General features: G+C 40.7%; 3 protein-coding genes and 1 non-coding gene across 6 annotated transcripts in view; all 4 read right to left on the bottom strand.

Moving 5' to 3' along the window:
- dennd4c (DENN/MADD domain containing 4C) overlaps window positions 1-4515 on the bottom strand; it is a 41471-nt gene extending 36956 nt beyond the window's left edge. For all 3 annotated transcript variants that reach the window (XM_061710573.1, XM_061710574.1, XM_061710575.1), the window contains exon 1: window positions 4236-4515. The gene's annotated coding sequence lies outside the window, so the exon portion shown is untranslated. The remainder of the gene's footprint in view (window positions 1-4235) is intronic.
- Window positions 4516-7491: 2976 nt separating this feature from the next.
- haus6 (HAUS augmin-like complex, subunit 6) lies at window positions 7492-18190 on the bottom strand. The gene is made up of 16 exons (XM_061709602.1): window positions 17859-18190; window positions 16475-16570; window positions 16312-16390; window positions 14860-14992; window positions 14620-14764; window positions 12435-12497; window positions 12287-12344; window positions 11976-12149; window positions 11321-11517; window positions 10464-10593; window positions 10199-10301; window positions 10060-10123; window positions 9330-9468; window positions 9144-9236; window positions 8928-9063; window positions 7492-8812 (listed from the first exon to the last, which is right to left on the bottom strand). The coding sequence occupies exons 1-16, from the start codon at window positions 17993-17995 to the stop codon at window positions 8115-8117; spliced, it is 2445 nt and encodes an 814-aa protein (XP_061565586.1). The 5' UTR covers window positions 17996-18190; the 3' UTR covers window positions 7492-8114.
- LOC133420990 (small Cajal body-specific RNA 8) lies at window positions 9749-9879 on the bottom strand. Its single transcript, XR_009770681.1, has one exon. It is a non-coding gene; the product is annotated as a small Cajal body-specific RNA 8 (non-coding RNA).
- Window positions 18191-19453: 1263 nt separating the features above from the next.
- plaa (phospholipase A2-activating protein) overlaps window positions 19454-27765 on the bottom strand; it is an 8641-nt gene continuing 329 nt past the window's right edge. Inside the window, exons 2-14 of the mRNA XM_061710372.1 lie at window positions 26573-26766; window positions 25604-25704; window positions 25393-25513; window positions 23349-23516; window positions 23054-23189; window positions 22697-22866; window positions 22447-22598; window positions 22148-22367; window positions 21968-22033; window positions 21807-21878; window positions 21328-21435; window positions 20337-20507; window positions 19454-20143 (exon numbers count right to left, since the gene is read on the bottom strand). Of these exons, the coding sequence (XP_061566356.1) occupies window positions 19575-20143; window positions 20337-20507; window positions 21328-21435; window positions 21807-21878; window positions 21968-22033; window positions 22148-22367; window positions 22447-22598; window positions 22697-22866; window positions 23054-23189; window positions 23349-23516; window positions 25393-25513; window positions 25604-25704; window positions 26573-26766 (2248 nt within the window). The 3' untranslated portion in view covers window positions 19454-19574. The remainder of the gene's footprint in view (window positions 20144-20336; window positions 20508-21327; window positions 21436-21806; window positions 21879-21967; window positions 22034-22147; window positions 22368-22446; window positions 22599-22696; window positions 22867-23053; window positions 23190-23348; window positions 23517-25392; window positions 25514-25603; window positions 25705-26572; window positions 26767-27765) is intronic.

The raw sequence follows: 27765 nt of genomic DNA, 5'->3' as shown, positions 1-27765 counted from the left end.
CCTATTCTCTCCAAAAGACTAATGCATCACCACGTCAGAGCTTATCAGTAAAACTTGTGTGAAAAACCTTTGGTTTTCTGAGATGCACATGTTTATCTTATTGGAAATAATACTGTTTGTAACTAAAGTTTAGTCCTAAAGTTATGGTTTCTCCAGGACTAGAATGCTGTGGTTCTTTGCAGAGGCACTGGTCTTAACTTGCTTGCAAATGTTTCAAAGGTTATCCGTGCAGCGTGCAACCCCCTGAGGGCAGAGGAAACTCTCCAGTCGCCAGAAATAAAACTGGGGAGGTCCTTCTTCTCACATGGTTGCACCAAAGTACTGTCCTTATGGCACTCACCTGGCTCGCACCTTTGTCTCACAAATTATTACAGACAAATACAAGAGTGTGGGGGGGGTGAGTTGACAAACAAAAAAAACAAACACGGAAACAGAGATTTGTCTCTATTAGTGTTCAAAGTAACCCCTTACTCCATCTCCCGATGGTTTGTCCCACAATGATCTCATCCCTTTCACACAAAAGAGCCTGCAGGGGTTGCTCCCAGAGGTGAAAGGGCCTGCCTCTGTTTGCGTGCGCATCCACAAGTGTGCATGCAACGCCGGACAACAGACGCTGCTGTGTCCAGTCTGAGTTACTTCTCCCATGCACGTCCACACGCGGCTTTTTTTGCTGCAACTGCTGACACGCTCAACCGTCAAGTTTCCAAAACACCAAGGGTCCAGGAATAATTACAGAAGGTGAGGTGACCCTTGTGTTGTTGTAAACGGGTCTGGCTGACCATCACGCCCGCTCCTCTGTGCAGGGCCGAGCACATCCCGCGTTCATACCGGGCCACCAAATGCACTTAAAAGCATTTCTGGGGGGGAAAAAAAAAAGTAAAGTAGAAGGTAATTTCACCCCAGCCGTAAAAGCCTCTGACACACAACCCTTTCATCCTGAGCCACGCTGTGTCTACTTTAAGTGGCACTCTGTCCGTCTGGGCTTTGGAGGGTCTGAAGAACAAAGTGGCCTCCTGAACAAATGTCATCACAGTGTGCAGTCAGTGATGGAAGCCAGACTGACTACAAGGTACCAGAGATGTGACGGAAAACCTCCCTTTGATGCACCAACGGGCACAAGGAAAAGCTTGATGCTCTCTGAGGGAAGATGTTAGAGAGAAGTAGCAAAAGCCGGCGGAGCTGCTATCTGACTGGATTCACACGGCCCAGGCTTGAATGTGTGAACATTTCCTGATTGATCTCAGTGAAATGAGACAAACAGCTCAGCTGGGTTGGTAAAAGTCAAAAATAAACAACTGAAATCTTCAGGTGGCTTTTGATAAAGCTGCTAAACAAATTAAATACTTGCAATTCAGAGTGCACAGGGAGGCGGAGCTTTCACAAATCCATCTGCTTTCTGTTTCCAGATAAGCTTTGTGCGAAACGCTGGCATTATCATATTCATGTGTTAACGACATCTGCTTTACTCGGCAGGGCCGAGACAAAGAAAAACCTGCACCGAGTTCTGCTTGTGTCACGTTCATTTACCACCGCCAGCTGTTTTTAATACACTCATGTGAACGCTGTATCCATTTAAGGGCTGACCCTGACTGTCATCGAGCTTCTCTGCTTTGTTTAAAAGTAAATTAAAAATTACACTGACGGTAAAGAGGAAAAAGTAAAGTCAGTTCTTTTCGCTAAAGGTTGCTTCAGTTGGATATTATGGGTTCAAACGGTTCAGAAAGCTTATTTTTCTGCCATAAAGCTAAAATAATGCAACTCTAGTTGAACATTTTGTAAAAGCTATTTTTCAAATAGGTGGACAATAGTGTTTCAGCACGATGACGGAGATCAATTAAATCCACTCTAAAGCTTTCCACTACCTTTTTAACACGCTCCGTGCAAATATTTGTCAATCCAATGGTAACCCTTATTTACTGTTTGCAAAGATAGCATCAAAGCTTACACAGCAATGCCGAAAAATAAATGAGGGAGGGGAGGCACAATCCCTGACAACCGAAGCTGGAGATTTTCCACGTGAAACTGCAGGATCATGGCGGGTCTGGAGATAAATAGTCCGAGCGAGCGCTTGAAGCAACAGGTGCATTTTTAAGGGAAAGTGGAATCACAACCAAAAACTACTTCAGAGTTTGCTGGAAAATGTGAACATTATTTTTTTAAGTTGACAAACAACTTGTGAAGACAATGAGCAGCAGCTCAGAGCAGTGATGCAGATCTCAGCAGGATTGTCACAAGACTGTCTCCCTCCTAGAGCAAAACAGAGAGCTTTCTTTCAGCTGCGGGGAAAAGGAACCAACTGTAAACTCCATGGCCTCAGTAACTAGCTTTACCGGCAACTAAACTCTGAGCTTATCGCACTAAAACAACACAACTGGCACATCGACACAGGGGCTTAACGGAGAAAACAAGTTGCTTGGAAGTGGTTTCGGCAGGATCACAAGATCCAGGGTGGTGATCTTTGGCTGAACTGGACTGTCTGGAGTTAATGTGTCTTAAGATGCACGAACAGACTGTTTCACAAAATGCACTGAACTGTTCATGGTCCATAATGGCTCTGCAAACACAGATCTTGCAATTACACAAAGACTCTGTCAGGCGTTAAATAAGCAGTCATCTCTTGGCTGATAAAGGGGATACAGAATAATTATTTAAAAAATAGTGGAAAAGAAATAGATTTTCCTCACAGAAGTGTCTAATGTCATTATTTCTATTCCATTAAATACCTGTTTAAACGACCTTTAAAAATCATTCAGTAGTTACACATATTTTTAATCTAAATAATCGCTGAAATAGAAATACTGACTGATTTTTATAGGTCAGGTCTGCCATAATAAAAGATATGCTTAAGATTTGACAGTTCATGAAGAACAGATATAACCAACTCAAATGATGAGAGGAGAGAGCAGAATTATTTAATCTCAATATTTCACTACATTTCAGAAATACTACTTTTATTCTCTCGCAGAACTAACAGCGGGTTTTCTCACGCTCATCTAAATCCTTTTTGACTTATGCCAAGTTAACTCGTGAGTTTTCCTCGCCGTTCCCTTAGCCGGCCTGCTTCAGTTCCTCAGTCACCTGACAGAGTCTTTGTGTAACCGGCAGCGGTGACAAAGTGCAAGTTCAATGTACACAAAGCCACAGCTCGGCCATGACCCACTTTATACCTGGAGCCCTGAGCAATAAGTAGGAGGAAACCTTTACCAGTCCACCTCCTGCTTTCCGGCTTCTTTTAATCCACGCCGAGGAGAAAGAGGAATAATACCAACAATAATAATAATAATAATAATAATAATAATAATAATAATAATGGCCAATATTTCAGGTGGCAAAGCACCAGATGTCATATCTGAATGCTGCTTTCTGTGCACTGGAAGAGGAAGTGCCATGACCTGCTCTTCCCTGCTGAAACTTGTGCCTCAGCTGTCATAACGTGAACACCATAACGTGAACACCATAACGTGAACACCACATAAGTGCCATGAATCACCAAAACCTGCCATGGAAAGATGAGACAAGCAGGAATCTCTTGCCCTGGGGGCTTCGACTACTCCTAGTTGGCAATCTGTCAAGTGCTGAGGCAAAGATATGTGAGCACCTTTGGCACTGCATTCAAAGGCATTCGTCCTCAATACACAAAAGGAAACTGGCATCTCATAACTATGTAAACTGTCAGTCCATACATACTTGTGTAAGTGTGAGGCCTGCCAGTGCCTGCAACTGTCTGTGGCAAGTGCATCACAAGAAATTGCAGCATTTGAGTTAATATAAACAAAAAAAAATGTTTTTAAATAAAGCAAGCTGCTAAAAAGGAAGTGGGATTCACAGTTTCCAATCATGAGTGCAACTTTGGCTGCATTAAACAGCGAGTACATGTTTGAACTGAAGCAGGAAGTGCAGCTTGTGAGTGCAGACACCTGCGAGGTTAGACAGAGCCTGCTCTGATTATCTGGTTTCAGGGTTGGGGGGGTCCAGGGGGGTCCAGGGGGGGTCCAGGGTCTCGCTCCCAACTGTTGCATCCGAGCCGTAACTAGGTCAAGCTTCATTGAGGAAATGTGATGACTGCGAGCAGCGAGACGTGGCTGCAGCAGCAGCAGCCGCACAAACGCACCACCAGGAAATCTCCACTTCCAACCCAATAACTAACAAACAAGCGCAGGTTTTCACCCGTATAAAGTTAAACCACTCTTTTTAGTGTTGGATATCTCTCTTTTTAAGACGGTGTGAGTACTTACCAGCTGTTTACACCGCGGTGAGAACCAGTGTTGACATGTAAGCAGCTTGCAGCTCCACTGCGCTGATATTTACTCCGTTTTTGCGCGGATCGCGAAGCAGCCGCAAGCGGAGGGAGACGGACTCAAACTTTGCAGCTCACTTTCTTTTCTTCAACACACTTTCATCTGAAGTTGTCGCAGGAGATAGGCGCCATGTTTGTGTCTGCGCTGGTAGTTTTGGTGGCGAGCTTTCTTCCTAAACGACTCCTTTTTTTTTCTTTTTTCTCCGAGTGTGGGTCCGCCCAGAGGAGAGGTGCGGCCAGGACTGGCTGCCGTCAGGTTGGCAGGCGTGAGGCTGGCTGCTTCCGGGAGGTCCTTTCAAAATAAAACCTGTAATGGCTACGGACGTGAATGTTTTTCAGAATAAAGCTATTTTGTTCATAATAATATTTTATTGATTTTCAGTAATAACATAAAAGGTATAAATCAAAAACAGAATAAAATACAAACAAAAACAAAAAAAAAGGGAAAAAGAAAAGGGCAATCGACACATCTATAGATACAACACAGTTACTATGTAAATATAAAAAAGTTATATTGTGTAGTACACACAGCACACACCAAGCACATCAGAAGGTAAACTGCAAGAGTACAGTCAGCTGGGGGTCTAAAATCCAAAGAATCGCTTCCTTTATAAATCAAGGCAGATAGATCCCTGGGCAAATGGTCTATGAAGAGACCACTAAATTTTCATGAAGTTATCTTCTCTATTTTTTAATTTGGCACTGAGTCTTTCCATCGGAAGAATTGTAGATTTCTCTATACCATTGGGTTACTGATGGAGGTTTCTCATTAATCCAATTGAACAAAATGCATTTTCTAGAATAAAGCTATTTAACAGATAATGGATCATTTTCAGTAAAATATTTATATTTAAGCCTTTACTTAAACTTTGTTAATTTATGGCAGTTTTAACACCTATTTTAATCCTGTTTTCTTCTGTAGTCTTCCCGTATGCAAATTTTTGTATCACAAATCATCTTTTTACATAGATAGTAGGCTATGACTTTTGTTTCTGAAAATCCATATAGTTTTTTTGGAATATTTAGCTTTTTTAACTTTCGCTTTTTTTTAGTGTATATATGTTAATACGAGCCATTTGTCCATTTCCTGAACAGTGAGCGAAACAACCAGGGTCAAATTCCCTGTCTGGCATGTTCAAACTTGGCCAATAAACCTGATTCTCATTCTGATTCTGATTATACATATTTTACCCATCAGAAATAAATGGGGATTTCAATACATGTTTATGCTCTCTTTTAGTTCTGTAAATCCTTATGCAATTAAATACAATTTATATTAAGCTTAATTTTATTGAAGTTTTCTCAGTGTAACAAAGGTGTAATGCTGAGTTACAAAGGTTTTGAATAAGCATGAGCATGTTAATCATAGCATACACCAGTGTACAGGGTGTACAAAATGTAAAAAAAAATATCAAACAGTATGAAAAAAATAACAATAACAACCTACAGACCAAACTAATCCCTCCCCTGTCACTGCCAGAGTACTAACCACAATATGAGATCATTGTAACATTAAGAGCCTGCACTAGGAATAAAAGAGATATGTAGTAAAGTTCACAGGGTCTGGAATGCTTCTAGGTCCCCACACTTTCTGGAACTGGTTTGATTGCTGAAGCGAGTATCTAATTTTCTCCAGTTTTAAGCAGGACATGACGTCTTCCAGGCATTGTGCGTGAGTAGGAGGGAAGGTATCCTTCCACCTGAATAGAATTGCTCGTCGAGACAAAAGGGAGGAACTCCAAAACCCTTTTATGCAGATCTTTGCTCTTCCTGTAGGTTTTTGAAATCTAGTTCAGCCCTTTTTGCTCAAGTGTTGCCCATGTACCTTACTTGTGTAAATGCCAAGTCATGCTGGATCTTTATCCATTCTTTTAAAATAATAGGTTTCTCACTTGGTTAAGCAGGTGTACCATGTACATTAGCTATAGTCACACACTTGACTTCAGCCTTGTTTCAGCAGGGTTCAGTTATTTCTTCAGATGTTGCTGACATTCACACCTGCAATTTCTATGGAAATGCAGTGTTTTTAGTTTTATTTGTGTCCACAAAGGAAAGGTTTTGTTTTGCAGCAAAGAGGGATAAAACCTAAAAACATATACATTAAATCACCCTGGGCCTTATTGAGGGTGGGGAAGAGTCGGGCTGCATGCGTGAACATCTCAATTATCTATAGAGAGGAAGATGAAGTCATCCTCATCATCATAGACAATATGAGGGAACTTATAACAGACTTCCCTGTGCACCTTCTCACCATCAGGGGGCTGAAGTGGAGAGGGTGGACACTTGCTTGGCTTTCACCTAACATCACATTTGAGCTGGATTAAACAAAGAAACCACAGTGTTACAGAAGTGTCTGTATTTTGTCAGACCTCTCCAAAAGCCTGGGTGACCTGCCATTCCCTCACACAAGGGTCAAAAAGCAACAAATAATAGAAAAAAAATCAACAATAAGTAAACATAATATAAAGTTTCTGCGCAAAAACTATTTCTGCGCAATAGTTAAGACATCCGACAACAAAAAACACCCCTTCATTCTCTGACCACATGTAGGCTGAAATTGTTAGCTTTTCAAAAATAAAATGTGCAGCTGAATAATCAAAAATGGTTAAAAAAAAACAAACAAAAATACTGCTGTATCATGTACAGGAAATGTAATGTTGATCATGGTGAGCAACTCCCCACAAGACAGCTTCCTTTCAGTTTCTTTGAGACACTGTTCTGATGGTGCTGACCTAACAGATGACTGCAGATAAAACTGTACTCCCTCAAAAAGAGATATGCAACATCCTGCTACAAACACTGCAAGACTTAAGCTTCCTGAATAAGTGCAGCTGCCTCCCTTCTTACAAACAGCCTGTGTTTCTCCAGTTTAGTCTGGTCTCCAGGTGTACACCTCAGGAATGGAAAAAGTGTTTAGTCTTATTCTTAAATCCTCCAAAAATCTAGTTGTTTTCTCCTCCAAGTTCAAGATGAGGTAATTGCATGACTAATTCTTCAGTTCATGGCAATTCAGTTGAATCTCTGCTCAACAGAGTACAATCCAGGCTTTATATGGTCTGCATGGATTTTAAGTGTGCTGCTTTATGACCAAAATAATTTGAATGAAGTATCTTCACACCAGTCGCAATCAATATTTCAAACCTGTTCAGGAAAAAACTACTGGGTGTAAAGAGATGCACACTGATGAACATGACTTCTTTGCAGTTTCAGTGCTTTATTGGGTGACAAACATTGCACAATTTATAGTTAAATGTCAATTATAGTGTACAAATATTTACTTCCTGCTTTCGTCGCTGCCTTGACTCTTTCCAATAGTTTTGTTGTAGTTTGATGCCCCCATCCTAAAGTGGGAGAAACTGCACACAAAACTGGAAATAGCTTGTAGCTCCATCTCACCATGTGAGACTTTGTTAATAAGTAAATCTACTATAATAATTAAAAATCTCTGCACAAAGCTCCTAAACATTACTAGACCTCATAGTATAACCCAAACCTACATTTCCGAAAGTATCAAACTTCTCCATGTGTGCTCTGGATTTAAATAACTTAATCCCAGTGTTTCACTTTGCAAAAGTTTATTTATATTTTCCTTCCCCGCCTCCATATACACAGATATAAAACAAAGTTAGAAAATCTCAACATTAAGATCTTTACTTTTAATTTCATTAAAGTCGGTCATGCTTCAATATTAAAGTCAAACAAAACTAAGTTAGTGCACAACAGTTTATTTTACAGCTATTTACAGGTATTGGCACAAACCTTAATTTGCATTATTTTTAAGACGGTAAAGACAGAAGAGTGGGTTCATTTAGTGCAGCTAACACTTCATGTCATCTATGGGGGAGAAAGTGATGAGTTTGGGGAGGCTGTACTCCTGTTTTTTGGGGGATGAAGGCACATCAAGTGAATCTAGATCCAGTGAAAAGACTTTGTCAGAGTTTCCCACGGATGCTGCCGGTTCCATCGGCCAGTCTCTGTCCAAACCAGAGACACTCAAGTCTGACAGAAGAGAATCAACAGTCGTTGTGTTTTCCAGCAGGGAGCCTTCGTCCCTGGCTTGTTGAATCAGACCCACATGACGTGTGGTGAACTCAGTCTTCAGGGAGGGGATGAGTGGCTCCTCATCCTCCTCGCTATTCATATCCACAGCTTCATCGTCGAGGTCCAGACTGTCGTAACTTGGCATTTCAGGAAGAGTTTCTTGGTCCAGGGTGAACTGGACGGCGCTGCTGCCGGTGCCACTCGGGCTGCCGAGGGACTCGGTGTTGAACGTGTCCCATCCAAGAGTGGACTTGAGCAAGACCTCCTGCTGCCAGACGGAGGAGCTGTCCGGCTTGCTGACAGCAGGGGGGGTGTCAGTCTGGGTGGGAGTGTTGAAGCTTTCAAATGCGTCGCAGGGTTGACCCAGGGGAGTGAGCCGCCCAGCTACGCTGTCATTCATCTCTGTGGACAGACCAGTTTTTTTGGCTTTGTCCTCTTCAAGCGCCTTCCGCCAGGAGCTTTTCACATCCATGACTTAAAACAAAGAAAAAAAAAAGTTTTAAAAACACGTTTGCTTCTTTATGTAAATGCATAATCAGAATTTGGATTTCAAGACGCACATGTTGAGGATAAATGATTTATAACTTACTCAGGCTCTCTGGCGTACGAGGAATCTGCTTCCTGGTGGAGAAGGGATCTCTTGAAAGTGTGCTTAGAAGACCCTCCAAGTCCAGGCCTTTAACTCTGTCCTCCGAAGGACTGGCTACTGTGATAGCATCTGCAAACTAAGAAAATGCACATTTTCAATAACAGGCTTTATTATTCCTCGTCTCCCATTAAAACTTTTCCATAATGATCAACATACCTGATCAGCGAGGTTATTACATTCCAGGTCTAAAATCTGAGCCTGTGTCCGTAGGGGAGCCGCCGTCCGATGCGTTACCTTCTTCGTACTGGCCTAAAACAATAAATTAAGAGGAACTGGTGTGCCAAATCCAGAATAAAACATGGACCAAACCAAAAGAGAGGTTATCTTGAAAACAACGATTACCTGTGACTGCGGAACAGTTGGAGCCGTTCGAGGAGGAGACGGAGGTGTATCAAAGAGCCAGTCCAAAGACGTGTTCGCTCGCGGTGCTTCAGTGGTGACAACGGGACTGTCGGACGTTTTAGCTGTGACTTTACAAGAACTATTTGGAAAAACACACCAAACAATATATTGTATAAAAAAAAGGCAATTCAAGTGCAGTTGCTGTCCAGTTCTCAACTACATTAAATGTAGCGTGAATACACTTTGGTACAGTTTCACTGTAACTGCTAATCAAAGAGTGCATTAGTAACTTTGAGACCAAGCGCTGACAAAACTAAACTGATAACTTGAAGGTGTATTACTTTGAAAAGTTAGCATGTCTACTCAAATTTACAGTATATTACAAGTTTCATCCAACTTTGTTAAATAAAGGAAGGAAGGATTGTCTGCTCCGTATCTGTCCGTGGCGATTTCTCTCATTTCGCCGCGGTCATCAGAGAGCAGGAATGCTCTAGGGAGGGCTAGTGGTGGACAGAGCACTGCTTGGGACTGTCCAGGTATCTGCCTCCCATCAAGAATCACACCAACTGTTATGTTACTATGTTAGGTTTTTTTCCCCCACCCAGGTGCGCAGGCCGGGATTCGAACCTGCGACCACTGTAGCCTCAGTATATGAGCCGCTTGCTTAACCCACTGCGCCACCGAAAACACAGGAAAACAGTAGAACGCATAAGAGACAAGGATTATTTACCTCTTGGAGTTCAAAGTGCTAGGGTTGACACTTTTGTGTGATTCACTCTCTGCATGCTTCCCCTCTGAAAACAACAAATGTCATGTAGAAGCAGAAAGTAACCAAACAAAAATTCATGAAAAAGTCCAACTCTGCTCACCAGGAAGTTTCGCAGGGTACTGGAAGAAAACACTACTTCTGTAAGTAGCTTCAGCGGCCGGCTCAAAGGACAGTGGAGCCATTGGTGAGAGGAAACCAAGAGTCTAAGGAAAAAATAAGATACAAAGCAATCAAGTCAAGGGGTCAGCCCACAAAGACTGACTAATTTAATTAATTTCCCTTTGGCAATTAAAGTATTTAGAATTTAAATTAATCTCAAAGCGATTAAGAAATATAGAAAAACTAAGTTCCCCGGGACCACTCACAGGGTCTTCATTGAGAAAAGAGACGAGGGGTGTCTCCTTCAGAGTATCCATCCATCTCTTGTCCCAGTCAGCTTCCAGCTTCCCAATAGCATTCCTAACTTCTGGAATTTCTTCCTTTGAAATCTTCTGTCTGGGAGGAGACACAAGAAGGATAAGACTTTTGTGACTTAAATATAAAGATTGGGGAAAACAGAAAACACCAATTCTGTAGGAGCACCTGCAAAAAGTGTACATCACTTCTGACCAGAAATGCATCCTATCAACACACAGACACACACGTCACGGACCCACAAACATCTGCCACAGTGCAACATTAAGTTTTTTTTATTGGTGATCTATTCAGGCCTGGAACTGTTGGAATGAGTCTCTTACTCAGCTGAAACAGGTTTACTGATTGTCACACCTGACATCAATATTCTGAAATTAACATCAAGAGTCAGAGTCAAGACTCATTAACCTCAAAAGGCAGCTGCACTTTATTCTCGTTTGAAAAAGGAGTTACCATGACCTGGATGACCGAGTCCACACTTGCATAAACACTAGTCAATGTTAGCCATCTCTGAGACGGACACTTCAATTCGTTCATGAGCATCGACTTGAACTGTCCAGTCAAAAATACATTTGCTGGCGTCTAGAGTCACTAGATCAGAAACAGTCGCCCCAGCCCACAAAATACAGTGTGGTAGCAGCTGTCCCGTTGTCAAGACATTGTTCCTAGGTTATGTGGTTCAGCTTTGTGTACATTGTCAAGAGATTAAAAACACTACTACTGGCAGTGAGAAGGAATGCAATCATCCCGTTTTAATAAATGCACCAGAGGAAAAAAAGAAACCCTTTAGTAAAGCAAGCGATATTACCTAATAAGTTGGAGATCCTGCAGCACGCGAGACATTTGAAGTTGCTTCTCCTGCAGGTGTTGAGTGCTGATCTGGGATTTGGAGGCAGGAGAGGTCCGACGCCGTTCCTCATTAAGGAGCTGCAGCGCGTGGTTCATCAGCTCCACCACACTGAGGAGGTTCAGTTTTCCAGCTTCGTACACGTTTCCTGAAGACAACTGAGCATAGAAAAATAAAACAATTACTTCAAATGGTCACTTTTTGAACTTGCGTTGCCATTTAGCTTTTGCTTTTCAAGCTTCCAGCTGTGGCTACACAGACTTAAATTTACACCAGCAGTGTAGTGGCATCTTTGATTTCTGTACACAAACATTTACAGGAATCCCTGGGGAGGAGGATGCACAACATCTTGATAATAAAAACAATGATCAACCTATACTACAAGTCAAGATATAAATGTGATAATGGAGATATGTCTTACTGTACATTCACACCAAAAGCTTCAAAACCACCTGTGGTCTCTGGTCGCCGGCATCGCGCCACTCGCTGCTGCCGACGCACCAGACGCCCTTTGTAGCAAGCGATCATTGAAAATGAATGGCTGCCGGCTGCGTATGACGCTCGTGAAGGTTTTGGTGTGAATGCAGGGTTAGAGTACGAGCAGCTTGATCCTCACCTCATGGGGGAGCTTCTCAATCCTCTCCAGCAGACAGCGAGGAACTCTGAGGACTTTATCTGTCCCATCCAGGACGTGTTGGTCTACCTCCCCTTTCAAAACACTTTCCACTGCATTCTGGTCCTCTTTGATGGTTGAGAGCATTGCTTCGATAGCTGACCACAAACTGCGCACCTAAAGACAAAATAACAAAAAAACGAAAAGCCACTATAAAGTTTGGCCAACTGGCAGTAGTATTAGTTGATCAGGAAAGGATAATTTGTGGGCACTTTCATGAACTTTTAGTTTTAAATTCATTACACAAAACATACCTTTGTGACGTTCTCTGCTTGAGAAGCTCCATCCTGCTCCGGATCAGTGCAGTGACGCCTGAAAGCAGACAACAGCATTGACTCAATATAGATTTGTCAACGCATCCCAGAAGTTTGGCCCAAAACTGAGGAAACCAACTATACGTACTTGAGAAGCTCATCATACTTGGCACCATCTTCTTTGGTGTCTCTCATAGACTTGACCAGAAACCTGAGGGGGAGGGAAATTTAAATAAGACAGGGCTGGGCTTAAAAGACAGAATCAGAACAGACACTGTGCCATTTCATAACTGGAAAAACAACTATATCACTAAAAATAAAAAAACAGATTTGATCCTGTTTGTGTTAAATTGCAGACTTCTTAACATGCCCCAATCCAGCTCAGCATTAACTAAATGTCTTCCACCCATCCTGATCCTGCTGCTTGGACAAACCAGTGATTGCAAACACCTTCAGCAGCAACCACATGACCTTGTTAATCAATTAGTGCATGTAAAACACATGAAGCAGGGAAATACTGACAAATGGAACTGTTAACTGACAACAAACTTTTATAATCAATTATACAGGCATCAGAATGGCTTGTCCTAAAAAAAAGAGGAAAATTCTCGACGCGGACGTGCGAGGGCGCAACATGCACGAACCCTCTAGGGGGATCCGGGGGAATGCTCCCCCGTAAAATTTTGACAAATACACTCAAAATGGTGCATTCTGGTAGTCTCAAAGCTCCATAATCACATCTTTTATCAATGCAAGAATACACACAAAAAAATCAGAATTTTTGCAAAGAATGATGCATTTTGATAACATAATAACACGCATTCATCATCATGGGTAATTCTTCATGCATGAATAAATCTTGAAATCAAGATAATTATATCTTAAACTTCTACAATGGCCAGAATCCACCTTTCACACCTAAATAAAATGACAAAACAGCAAAAGACAAGCCGCTCTTTGTCTTTCAGAACTGTGGTGTGGAACTCCGAACAGATCTGCTCAAAGTTCAGTGATGAGGAGCTCCACTGAACTATTTGTTATCATTTTGATTATTTAATTCTTTATTGATTTCATAAAATATTCACATTTTTTGAGATTTTTTATTTGGGGTTTTCATAAGCTGTGGGCCATAATCATTCAAATTATAACAAATAAAGGCTTGAAATATCTCACTTTGCATGTAGTGGGAAATAATATATTTGTTTCACCTTTAGTTGAATTTACTGAAACTAATTAAGTTTAGCAATGTATTCTAATTTTCTGACCTTCACCTGTATATTATGACCAATAAATAAGAGCATAATATATGTCCCATATCACACCATATCAAGCTCAGGGGATGTTTCAGGTATGAGGAACTGTGCAACAGATGCCTGGCTCCTCTGGGATGTTATATTACGTTTGTGGAGGTTCCTGCAGCCTGCTGTCTGACATACCTCAGAGAGACCTCTGTTTCCTCTTTTAGGATGAGGTGGGGTGTCTGGAGCCTCTGGAGACATCTTGACTTGACTTTTTTTTTTGTTTAAAGTCGCGTGTGTCGGTGCAGTTAGCAGCAGTGAGAGGTAAAGGCTGATTTATGGTTCCGCGTCAGACCAACGCAGAACCTACGCCGTACATTGCGGGTCGCCGCGTACCCTACGGCGTAGGCTCTGCGTCGATTTAACGCGGAACCATAACTGAGTTTTAACTAGGTAACAGAGCGCAAAGGGGTTCCGTATTGGTTCAATACGGAACGCAACTTTTAATTCCCAATTACCAAACAATTCTGTATTTCAAGGGGCGGGTGGCAAGCCCATACTCATCTCTGCACAGCCTACCTGCAACACAGCAGTGCTGCTGCTTTTTTGCTGCAAAAATGTATTTTAAACTGAGCTGCCGGCTCCTCTTCATTTCTGCTGCTGCCGCGTCCTGGCCGCCTGTCTGTGAAGGCTGATTTATGGTACTGCGTTAAATCGACGCAGAACCTACGCCGCAACCCTACTTTATTTTTTCCCCCGTTCCGGGGAAACCGCAGAGATTTTTTGCTGAGACCAAAATCTGCGGAATTCCGCGGATCCGCGGAAGAATCTGATGCCTGATTATAAATCAGCAGGTTTAAATCCATCCCAGAACAGACAAAACAGTTAATATGCTGTATTGTGTATTTGAATAAAAGGACATAATGAGAAGTTTTTCTTGATCTATTTTTGGTCATATGGATATCAAACCGGAATTTGCAGATGCCAGGTTTATGGCATAAGCGTATCAGAGAAAGAGGACCACAACCCGCCTCGCATTTTTGCATGTATAAAAACAAACAGTTCAGCTGCAAAGACGACCAATGTACAACTTACTGGGCTCGTCTCTGGTATTCATGGAGAAAACGATCTTGATCAACAGCAGTTTTCAAAAATCTTTTTCGCATCAAATTGAATCTTTTGACTGCCATGTCCAGGGTGGAGGCCGGTCCTGCTGCGGCCTCTGGAACCCAACTGTCATCTGGGGGGGCAGTTTCAATTATTTTAAAACACAGTTCAGTGGAAAATTCAGATCGCTGGTAAAAACAATGAAGAAGTTTCTAGATCTAGACCCACCTGTGGTGAATGTCTTCATTTCCTGCAGCATGACATGACTGGCTAGCTGAAGCATCAAGTTGATAAACTTGGGTCCTCCAGGAGACAGAAACAACGATGCAACCACTTTGGATCCCGCATTTGCAATTTCATCCTACAAAAACAGTTAAAAACACAATTCCCATTTCTATTTCAATACGTTGTTCACTAAACAAAGCTTGTATTTAATAATCAGAATGCCTTTTTATTCATTTTAACCATGGACAGTAAACACTAAGGCTGAACACAAATGTGTTGAGATAAGTATGCAACAAAAGGAGCTAAGTACAGCAGTCTTGGACAATATCCCAGTTTCATTTGAATCAAAGAAGAATTAAAATCAAAGATAGTAATTATCATATTGGCCAAACAATAATATTTCTTAGGTATTATATTAAACTGTGGGTCCTCTTTCTATTTTGAATTAAACAATCTTGAAATCAATGCTTCCTGTTTTTAACTTTCATCCCTACTTAACTGGAGGAAAAGTTAAGTGCAGTGACGCTGGCAAAACGCAGGCAAGATTCATATTAAATAAGCATTATATTCCACCCATATAGCAGTTAAGATAATGCATTCATGACATCAAACTTCACACCACTGTAAATGACACTAGTGGTCTATCATTACAGCCATATAATATTCAAAAAGTTAAATGGGGAAAATGATCTTGATGTGAAATGCACATTTTACACACATTTCTTTCCCCATACATGTCCTAAATGTTTTTGCACTGTATTTTATCTCATACTGCACTATTTTCTCCTGCTGTATATACTGTTAATATTTCTTCATTATTCATTTGTTAACCTATTGTTCTGTATGTGTGTGTTTTGTGTGTACTGCTGCTGCTCAATGTGAATTTACCCACTGAGGGATAAATAAAAGGAATATCTAATCTAATTTTTTGTTACTATTATATTTATTAAAAGGAATAAGGGGGGATGGGGGGAAAGTCGAAGTAGAAATGAAAAGCAAAAGCATCCATATAATATTCAAAAAGTTAACTGGGGAAAATTATCTTGATGTGAAATGCACATTTTACACTTTTTTCATACATACATCTGTTTTTGCACTGTATTTTATCTCATACTGCACTATTTTCTTCTGCTGTATATACTGTGCATATTTTTTAATTATATATTTTTACTCTATCCTATTTTTCTGTATGTGTATGTTGAGTGCACTGCTGCTGCTCAATGTGAATTTCCCCACTGAGGGATGAATAAAGGAATATCTAATCTAATTTTTTGTTATGTATATATATGTATATATATTTGTTATGTTTAATAAAAGGAATACGGGAGGATGGGGGGGAAACTCAAAGTAGAAATGAAAAGCAAAAGGATATTATGGGTCACATTTCCTAAAGACATTCAAATTTAGGATGAGTAAATAATATCAAATTATTTTCAAAACAACCCTCAGTCTCACCATTATCTCTCGCAGCCAAGCGCAGGTAACCTTGCGGAACTCAGCATCAACTTTGTGGTCCAAAACAGGCCAGCAGTGCCTAAGACAACACAAAAATTAACATTTTCATGAAAATAATTAATACTCAATATGATAAAGAGTCCCAATATCTGTTTTTGTTTACCTGTATGCTTCATTAAATCGCGTAGGGTTGAGTTTCTCCAACAGGAAATGAGTTACTAAGTAGAAGGCGTCTTTGTTGGGTTTGTCGAACATGCTCCTGGAATTGAGGAAAAAGGTAAACAAAGAAAAACATATATGACATAAGATAGCTTATAATAGGGTTTCTCAATCCTGGTCCTTGTGGGCCTCTGTCCTGCATCTTTTAGATGTTTCCCTGCTTCAACACACCGTGATGCAAGTACCTGTGTCATCAACAGAGTTGTGCAGACCTTGATGACAAACTAATGAGGACCATTAATTAGAATCAGGTGTGTAGGGAAACATCTAAAACATGCAGGAGGGTTGAGAAACACTGGCTTATAAGTAGGGTTGCCAACTGTCCCGTATTTATAAACTAAAGTACGCGTCCTGTATTGAGCTGAAAAGTGACACACTTTGTCCCGTATTACTGTGAGAGTCAAAAAATAGTTATAAAATGCCAACGGAAAATGGCATTGAGCTGTTGAGTTCATACGTTATTTTTTTCTGTTTTACAACAACTGTAGCTACAGTCATGGCCTTTGAGACACAAATATATTTACAAGTTTTCCAAAGACTTTCTGTTTGCACTTTTGTTATTGCACTAAAAATGTGCACTATTACAGGATGGATGTTCTGCTTTCTTTCTATTGTTTTATATTAATTTATACAATTTTAAGTTAAGCGGGACAGGTTTCTGTTTAAGAAAGATACTTATTTTATTCAGTTAATTTTGTTATTTTGTATAAAAGTGAATTGCTGGATAATTTGTTTATTTATTTAAAAAGGATCCCCATTAGTCTTCACCATGGGAAGACTATTCTTCCTGGGGTCCACACATAGACATACAAAAGAACAATAATACAACTCAAAAAGGATGAAAAACATTCACTAGAATTCCTGAAATAATACATTGAAACAAAAATAAAAGATTAAGTAACCAAACCATCCACATCTTAAGTAACAATATTTACTACTATCACCAGATCTGTATCCACTTTTGAGCAAAATAGTTTGCAACGACTTTATAATTTATAATATAATTTATAATTTGTTTTCCATGTGTTCATGGCATTCAAAAATATGCATCTAATTCAATTCAGGTTCGAGTCAAAGAGTCAATTTACCACACCAGCAAGGGTCGTTTAAGGCTGATTTATGGTTCCGCGTTACACCAACGCAGGCCTACGGCGTAAGTTACCCGGCGTAGGGGACGCGTACCCTAGGGCGTGGGCTCTGCGTCGATTTAACGCGGAACCATAAATCAGGCTTTAGGTGTCCCTAGTCCCTTATTTATTTTTCAGGGAGTTGGCAACCCTACATATAAGTTTATAATTGTTTGCTCTAATAATAATAAACGAACTCACGGCCCCAGGTTGAGGTGTTTAATGCTGGCTTTCCCTGCTATGAATGAGGCAGCCAGGTCCGGCTGGAAGCCCAGCCCGAGCAGGGAGAACCACAGCTGCTGTCCGTTCCTCCGCTGCAGCGACGCCGGGGTCGCCATTACCGGGGAATAAACAAGCTTCAAACTTCACCAATCAGTCCCCTGCACTTACTGAGCGACTGAAAACCGACATTTAGTTAAAAATAAATAGCAAAGTCCGAAAATAAACGTGTTGCGTGGTATGAGGATCCAGAAACGTATAATTATGTTCATAGATTCATGTCGAGGAGAACGCCACTAACGCACCCGCCAATTTTCCAACAATCACCCGGATGTTGTCGCAAACTGCTTCCGGTTAATTCATCGTCCCGAAACGAACTTTGCTTTTATTTGATATTTTTTGTTGACATGTTGTAGGTATATAAAAATACTAGATGCTAATATTTTTTAATATAATTTAGAAAATATTAGCATGCAAAGCTTTTGTGAAACGCCTATAAGGTTAAATTAAATGAAAGCACCAGTAGAAACACAATGTATGTATTTTATAAGTTGTATGTTTTGTCTTAGTTTTTCTTTAATCGAAAGGTACTTGAAAAACTCTTAAAATTAATGTCTGTCTCACTGTAAAAAAATAAATAAAAAGGGATTAAAACTCCATTACCCATAACTAATCAAGATTATTTTTTTTTACATTGGAGATATGAAAAAAAAATGTTCTAAGATATGTTAATGTGTATATATTATATGTATTTTTCGTATATTTAAAGCCTTTTTATTTTTGGTCTTGTTAGTTTGTTTTTCTTATATTAGGCTTTTGTATTCGTTGCCAGGTTTTTGGTCTAGTTTTTGTCTGGTAGTCCTTTGGTTAGTGTCTTGTCATTGTACATGTATTTGTAAGTTATTGCAAGTTTCCATTAAATTAAAAAAAAATTAAAAAAAGGTTTTTCTCACAAAGCAATGAATAATTATACATATCAAGAACTGAAATTTAATGCACATCAAAGTATATTTTCTCAAAAGAGGTGGTGTAAGAGGCAGGTCAATAGTACCGGTAATCAATGCATAGCTGAAAATGGAGCTGCTGTTATTGCAGTATTTTGATCAAAGAATTTCAAAGACATTTCATTAATGCTTCAGGACAAAGCTTTTGAAAAATTAGTTGTTTCTCCTTTAACAAAATTTTCATATCAGTTTTGAAATCTCAAAACGCAAACCAGACATAATTAAGCTGCTTTAATTTCAACTATGACTGGCAGCATTTCTTCCCCTCATGACATTTAAGTTACAAACTTGATGAATTTTGTAAGAGGATCATGTAAACAAACCTTATGTAGACTTTGGGAGAGTTTTACATGATGTTAAACACGGCAGACATTAATGGGCGGAAGCAAGCAACATCTTAAATTTCAGGACTTCACCCTCAGTATTTCACTTGTCCCGTAATCAAAGTTAATATTTAATAACTGGAGTAATAAAAACCGATAAGGTGAAGCAATTCATACATATTTATCATACGTTATGACAACGCTGGATTCACCAAGGAACTTTGGAAAGGTACAGAAAAAAAGGAGACGGTTTTATTTGTAATTTTTTTAATTGAACATCATACAATTTCAATAGTTTATCCTCCATCACAACTAATCAAGCAGAACAGAGTAATAGAAAGAAGCAGTTTTTCCACCACTAATCATTTACATCAGTGCATTTCTTTTAAAACCAGCTTGCAACACTCGCCAACCTTTGACGGGTCAGACACCGATGAGTATTTGGAAATCTGAGAGTTGACACCCAGAGAGCGTGCCAAGTCCTGGGCTGTCTGGTCAGAGGACACAGTGGTTCCCAAGGCCACCAGCAGCCTAAATATAGCCTCCTTGTCTTGTACTGTCTCCAGAGCTCTACTGGCCACCGATAGGCACTGAGCCTTGCCCTCGAGATCAGCCTGGCGGTGCAGGCAGCCAGCGTAGTTGAGAATCAACGTGGCCAAGGCAATGTGGATGTTCTTATTGCAGAGCGTAGCCAGGTCGGCAGCACGTGCTAGCACCATTTCACGCTGCGCCATGAGCAGAGCTCTGCCGTGGCTGCCAGTAAAGCAGTTACACAGAGTCCGCAGAGCCAGCATCTGGTTGGCAGGACGCCCCTCGGGCCTCATTAGGCTCAGCAGGTGGTTGCACAGCTGGACTCCCTCTGCCTCTCCACAGAGGGTCTCATTAACCTGTGGGTGGCGCACCGCCAGCCTCATAACATCCAGGACAGGGAACACAATATCTACAATGCACAAAAAGGAAACTATTTTAGTGAACAGTAATGACCCTCTCAACTTTAAACTGTGTTGCCATGGCAGAACATACTAATTATATTAATGAAAAGTAAATGAAATACCCCGAAAAGAGAGAGAGGGGGGAAAAAGAAAGAAAAACATCAACAACATAATTAAATTAAACCGATTTTGTCATTGTACCTTCAGGCCAATGGGAAGCCTTCCAGAGGAGGCCGATTTGCTGGATGGTCAGAGGAACGTCAGAAGTATTTTCCCCACACACATACAACAAAAGCCCCTCAAGGTTTTCCACAGTTTCTTCAGAGAGTTTGTGCTCCTGTGGGGCACCTCCATTAAGCTCTTTCAACTTGGCTAGTGGAGAAGGAACAAAATCATTGGCCTGAGTAATAAAGTTTAATCAACCAGCTGGAAAAAATGTTGGAACAAAATCTTTATGATGATGAAATAAAAAGCATTTACTCTTAAATCCTCTACAGTTTCACCATCACATATAAAGTACAACTCGGTTGTTTAACACAGTGAACAAACAAATGGCATTGCAAGACATTGAAAGGCAATGCTTCTTTGGAATAGGCTGGTGTTATTCGATCAAATATGATGTGACAACTCAGAAGCAAATCTGCCAGTGAATGGCTGGAAAAGAATAGAAGGGAGTTGTTGTGATGGCCTGGTTGAGATGCTGTGGCAGAACCTCAGCCCAATGCTATGTTGTTAAAACACATGGGCCAAAATTCTTCCACAATAATGAAAGACGATGATGTCATAGCAGGACTAGTGGGTCTTAATTTCACTTCGGGGATTAATAACGTATTTTGAATTGAACTGAATACCAAGAATTGTTAAAGTTACTGCTGCTAAAAGTGGTTTTACAAGCTATTGAATCAGTGTATTTAGTTCTTTTCCACATGTTTCTTTGGCGTTTGGTGTATTTTTTTGTGAAATAAAGACATGCAGTAATATCTGATGTGTTTGTCTTCATCTGAGGTTGTATTTAGCCAATTCTAAGACCTGGGGAGGGAACAATGTTAATTTTCTGATTTATAAAGGCCATAGAAGTGGAAAGAGTATACATTATTTTCCCTTATACATGCAAGATCATTTGTATCCTATCACTTAAATGCAAGGTTCTTTGCAACATGTATATATTTATATCAATACTGTCGACGCTTACCGATGATCTGGGAGGTATTGGCTTGCTCGAATGTCACTCCATCAGTCTTCGGGAAGAAGATATTTGCTGATGTCTGTTTCAAGGCTTGTGAGGAGTAGGCACCTCCACCTGCAGAGCATCCAAGAAGGTCAAACGAGTGCAGAACAGTCTGTTTTAAAGGGCTGACAACAAAGGTGTTGGAGCTATTTTCATATTGGAGAAGTGTATACAGCACGGATCTATGATCAAACAGTTTGTTACACTTATTCACCTTTTAACTTTGCAAATTTCTCTACACCTAAACATGATTGAAAATTATGAAAAAATTAATGATTAATGGTTTAAATTGAGTCATTTTGTGAATTACACTTTGGTCTTTGTTTGAAAGACGGTTTTTCCATGAGTGATAGTTAATATGTCTTAAAAAAAAAAGAAAAAGAAAAGACAAAAACAAAACAAACTGGCAGTTGTATCAGGGTTTCCACTGGTCAGTAACACACCTGTGAACGGATCTGCCACACCTACAGGAGGAGTTGGGTTTGGGCCTGACCCAGGGATGTAGCGACCAGTGCCTGCAAACAAGGGGGGATGCATGAAACTGTATTCAGATTACTTTTACAAACTAAAATAAATAAAAAGATGAATGTCAGTGAATGTTTACCTGTGAAAGGATCTGCGCCAAAGTTTGACTGATCATCAGAGGAACCAGGGATATATCGAGCTCCTCCTTTCAATAGAAAACATAACAATGAACAAAGTATAGATTTGGTAAAACAGTGCAATGAAAATGTAACCAATGTAGAGAGTGAAACAATCCCAGGCATCCATCACGTGGCCTCACCAGTGAATGGGTCTCCAGTGGCCAGCTGGGCTGGACCCACCACGTGTCCTTTGGTGTTCTCAATGATAAAATTGGCAACCTGGTCAAGGAACATGGGACTGAGGTCGTTCTTCTGCAGGAAGTTGTGTGCTGTGAGCCAGGGGTCCTCTGCCACGTTGTAAGGCAGTTTCATGGATGGCCCGCCCTCGTTCACGTCGATGGTGAAGACATAGTCGTACTCCTAAGTAGAAAAACAGTAACTCATCAATGACTGCTCACGCGCAGAGTTCCTTTTGTTGGGACCAAACTCGTAGCCTTACCTTTCCTTCATACATCACACTCTTGGAGCTCTGTTGGTTTGAGCCTCCAACGACATCACCAATCTTCATCCAGCGGTCATCGCTAACGCTCCACTGATACGCCTCCACCTTTTCTCCATCTTTGATTAACCGCGTCTGTCCATCACGATTGCCTGGATGGGAGGAAAAAAGTAAGAAAAATTATCTTGACACACAAACATAAAAGAGGCACTGATTATTGTCATACAGAAAGAGTCTATTTTTTAATTACCAGGCTCATCAAGGTGTTCCCTTCCGGGCAAGTCCTCCACTTTAATGTCTCCCAGGTCCCCAGTCTTTGGATCGATGGTGGCTTTGGAGAGCTCCTCCTCAAAGGCCTGCAGCTCTTGTGCATTTGCCACTCGGTCCGGAGCTTCCGTGAAAACTCGAATAATCCCGTCGCTGTAGACGGAGAAGCAGCATTGGAGTTAAGATCAGAGCGGTTGGATGTGTTGATTCATCTAACCACTGGCTGAATGCAAAAGTGATGTCAGAATTTAAAGCACACAGTATCAGATTAGTGTATTTAAATATTTACGGTGCAACCAGATCTTTATTGACTGACTGGATACCAGAGCGTTGCCATTACCTGGCACCAACAGCTATGTCACCATTAGGCAGAATACAGCAGCACCAGACTGACTGGGAAGGCAAACGGATGGTCTGGCAGCACTCGCCCTTCCTCCATATCCGCACAGTCCTGTCCTCTCCCGTACTAACAAAATCTAAGCAATAAAGAAACAGTCTGAGGTCAGAATGAACCATTTAGCATCTTAAGAACACAAAAAGAAATTAATACAGCTTCAATAAAAGCCCAAACAAACATAACTCTACAAAGGTTTTTCATATACACCTAAAGATGAATTAAACAAAAACAAACAAACCTTGGCTGTTGGGGAAGACGGCTATACTGTAGATGTAGTTGGTGTGACTGTAATAAACCTGTACACATTCGCCTGTCAGCAGCCACCTTCTGATACTTGCATCGTTGCTGCAAGAGAAGAACTCAGTACTGCTGATCACAGCTAGTCCTCTTACACAGTCCTCATGACCTAAAATGGGAGAAGAAGAAAAAAAAAAAGGATCTTATTCATACTGTTTATTGTAAAATTAAATTTAAAACACTCCTGAACTCCTTAAGAAATTATGATACAATTTTGAAGCTTTGCCTTCACATTAAAGTGTGTTCTTTTTGAATTCAGCAATAGTTTACTTAACTTGATCAAAGAAACCCTCAGTGAATAAACAGCCCCTTTTACATTGGCGAATACCCCGCGTTTATCGCGCCGATCCAGCTAATGTAAACAGAACAAACGCGGGGTGCCGGGCCACGGGAGGTTTGTTTTAAAGGAAACAACTTATGAGTAACACCAGCAGCCGGAGGTCACAGGTAGGGTCTTTATCTGCAAGATGAGTAACTGGGGAGACCAGGAGATCTGCGAGCAAAAGCCTCGGAGCTTAGGACGCCATAAACCGGTGTATGTCCAGAACCACAAAGGATGATGGTCCATTATTTGAACAAGTGGTCGCAAAGATGACAAACCAGCCACAAAACACTCATCCATCCTCATTTAGAAAATTACCCCTGTCTGATGGTGTATAAATCTTGCTGATGTAGGGATAATACATAATTCTACACGCCCACACAGAGTTATGTTATGTTTCGTGGATAACGCCTCTCGACTCACCTTCCTTCCACTCGACTCGCCTTCAGGCATGAGGTGACAAATAACACAAGTTGCATTTATATTGCCAATGCGCGTTTAAACGCGCGTTCATCACCCACCCTATGTCTCAGGGAGAGTCCAGCAAACAGAGGAAACTCCATTCAGCCGCCTGTATCAGCCATCTTATTCTTTAGGTCACTACTACCTACAATTTGTGATTGTAGGCGAGAGTGGGGAAGTAGATCGACTGGTAAATAGAGAGCCTTGTCTCTAACTTAACTGTATTCACCACAACACACTGACGAAGAGTGACCATAGCTGCAGACGATGCACCAATCTGCCTGCCTCTCCCGCTCCATTATTCCCTGCCTCGTGTAAGAACCCAAGATACTTAAACTCCTCCACTGGAGGACATGTATGCACATTGTCCCAGAACCAGAGAGAGCATTCCACCCTTTTTCCAGCTGAGAACCATGGTCTCGGGTTTGGAGGTGCTGATCCTCATCCCTGCTGCTTCACACTCTACTGCAAACTGGTCCACTGAGAGCTGAAGATCATGACCTGATGAAGCCAACAGGATCACATCATCCGCAAAAAGAAGATGCGATTCTGAGGTCACCAAACCAGAGGAGCGTGATTCCCCTGTAGTTGGAACAATCCCTCCGTTCCCCCTTCTTAAAAAAGGGAACCATATTTTATTTATTTAAAAGGACAGTCAGATTGAGATGTACAGGGGCTGCATCCGTTACTCACACTGTGTTTTACCCATGTGTAAGCTCATACTATACTACAGACTCAAATAATGTATATATTTCAGGCTTAAAGAATGTAATATAGTATCACAAACCCAAACATAAATCTCAAATAGGACCCAACCTGCAGAACAGGGGACTACGCAGAGTTAGAGGGGACCCTCTACGATCGCTCTCTTTTTTCTTTCTTTCTAAAACCTACTGCAGATATTTCATTAAGATTTCAAGTAACTGTGAACAATTTGGGTGAAATATAGCTCAGTTTATCCATAATTCATAAGAAGCATGGTAGAGTGGTAGCTAGTAATGCCACCTCATGAGAAGGTTCCCTTCTGTGGAGCAATTTTTCTGGTTAGACTTGAGTATGCATGTAAACGGTTGTTTGTACTATTTTCTACTGTGTAGCCCTGTCAAGGATGTACCCTACCCCAATGTCATCTAGGATAATCTCCAGCATCCCTGTCACAACTCTTCACAAGAAGTAGTTATAAAAATGGATAAATACTCACCAGTAAATGTCTTCTCGCACCGACCAGCTTTCCAGAGTTTTATGGTTTTATCAGCTGATCCAGAAAGCATAAGGCCTTGCTCGGGTAAGATAATTACTGCCCACACTGCTGCCGTGTGGCCCTAAAGCACAACCAACAAGCAGACAAGCTCTGTCATATTCCTTGATCACACTAGTTACAACTGATTCCAACTCTTGATACCTCAGCATACCTCCAAACTTATCATGCACTTCTCGTTGAGCCATACTTTGGCCGTGGTGTCCCAGGATCCACTCAGAAGGGTCCCAAACTTCCCAGAGGACAGAGCACAAACTGTGGAAATTCAATGTGGGAAAGCTACAATCAGATCTCTTTTCAAAGACTGACGTTCATAACCAGGGTGCACAAAAGCCGGTACTCGAGGGCCAGTCTACTGCACGTTTTAGATGTTTCCCTGCCTCAACACAACCCTGATGGACAAGGCTGAGTCACCAACACAGTTGTGTAGACCTTGATGACATGTTGATGACGACCAGTGATTAGAATCAAGTGTGTTGAAGACAGAGAAACATCTAAAACCATCTAACACCGGTCATGAAATCGCTACACTGGCTTCCAGTGAGTCAAAGGATAGAGTTTAAAATCTTACTGCTGGTCTACAAAGACCTGAATGGTCTTGGACCAAAATAAATGCTGGATCTGTTAGTTCCTATGAAGCTCCCAGACCCCTGAGGTTCATCTGGATCTGGTTTGTTGTGGTTCCCAAGAACCAGAACCAAGCAAGGTGAGGCAGCGTTTAGTTATTCTGCTCCTCACCGGTGGAACAAACTTCCTGTAGACCTGAGGTCTGCTCCAACTGTAGATCCTTTAAATCAGGCCCGAAAACATTACTGTTTACTGAAACGTACTCTTAAATTAAATACTTACCTGCTGTACTCTACTGCCTTTACTTTTTAACAACTTATGCTTTTTATTATTTTACCTCTTTTCTTATAATTTTATGTGTTGTTTACTGTTTAATTGTGCCTTGCTGCTTTTAATGTTGATGTGAAGCACTTTGAATTACCTTGTGTTGAATTGTGCTATACAAATAAACTTGCCTTGCCTAAAACATACAGTAGACTGGTCCTCGAGTACCGGCTTGTGTGCACCCCTGTTCATAACGAAACATCTCCAGCCAACAGAAAAAAACTGACGTTACCTGTATCTTTGTGACCCTGGAGGGTGTACAAGGGCTGAGGGCGGTCCAGCGTGAACACACAAATGTTTTTATCATTCCCACCCGTAGCAATCAGTCCCCGGGGATATGTGTCACTCGGTGCAATGACGCATATACAAGATACAAAATTTGAGTGGCCAGCCATACAATGCACCTCAGTGAAGCCTTCACCCGGGCTGTTGAAAGGAGGGGAGAGACAAGACAATCACAATCATGTTTATTTGGCCAAGTCAGGTCAAACAAGACAGGGAATTTGACTCTGGTTATTTCATTCACTGTACAGTAAATAGACAAATGACAGCTCTTATTATATGTACAGTTGCAATAAACAAGGTGTCAAGTTTTAAAAGGAGACTGAAGCAGCTGTGGTTCAGAAGGAAGTCATGATCGGTCATAGGTATATATTGTGATTATTGTGCAAATTGTAAGTATTATAAATGTAATAGTAAATATATTCTAAATCTCTGTGGGCTATGAGTGTATATATAGTATAGAAGTATGAGTATATAATAATTTATGAGTATATTATGATATGTAGTATATTTATACTACTATAAATAGAGGTATGGGTATATTATAAATTATAAAATCGTTGCAAATAATTTTGCTCAAAAGTGGATACAGATCTGGTGATGGTAGCAAATATTGTTACTTAAGATGTGGATGGTTTTGGTTGGTTACTTAATCTTTTATTTTTGTTTCAATTTATTATTTCAGGAATTCTAGTGAATGTTTTTCACCCTTTTTGAGTTGTATTATTGTCATCTTTTGTATGTCTATGTGTGGACCCCAGGAAGAATAGTCTTCCCATGGCGAAGACTAATGGGGATCCTTTTTAAATAAACTAAACAAATATTAACATATATACAATTTAAAAATAATGTAAAGGCGCAGCAGTGTGAGGTAAACATGGCTGTTGAAAGGTGCATTGTTACAGCATATTCAACAGTGCCACCTCGTAGCATTAAAATATAGCTGAGCAGTACGAATGATTTTAAATTAAGAGACATACAATCACTTTCAAACTAGTAAATAATCACCTGAACTCAATGAATGACACCGCTAATTTGGGACAGCGAGCTAGCGAGCTAACTTAGCAAGTAAAACCCATATATATTTCCTCTTAATTCAGATCACGACCACGGACACATCTTAATTAAAGGGTTATGTGGGTA

This window comes from Cololabis saira, chromosome 20 (genome assembly GCF_033807715.1).
Source record: "Cololabis saira isolate AMF1-May2022 chromosome 20, fColSai1.1, whole genome shotgun sequence".
NCBI classification, from domain to species: domain Eukaryota; kingdom Metazoa; phylum Chordata; class Actinopteri; order Beloniformes; family Belonidae; genus Cololabis; species Cololabis saira.
This window is presented reverse-complemented; position numbering and strand designations above follow the sequence as displayed.

Coding starts and splice junctions, on each gene's coding strand:
- haus6 (XM_061709602.1), bottom strand. CDS start 17,995: ATGGCGACCCCGGCGTCGCTGCAGCGGAGGAACGGACAGCAGCTGTGG. Junction 14,765..14,859: donor AATGAAGACATTCACCACAG/GTGGGTCTAGAT, acceptor CTGCCCCCCCAG/ATGACAGTTGGGTTCCAGAG. Junction 12,345..12,434: donor AAGTATGATGAGCTTCTCAA/GTACGTATAGTT, acceptor GTCTGCTTTCAG/GCGTCACTGCACTGATCCGG.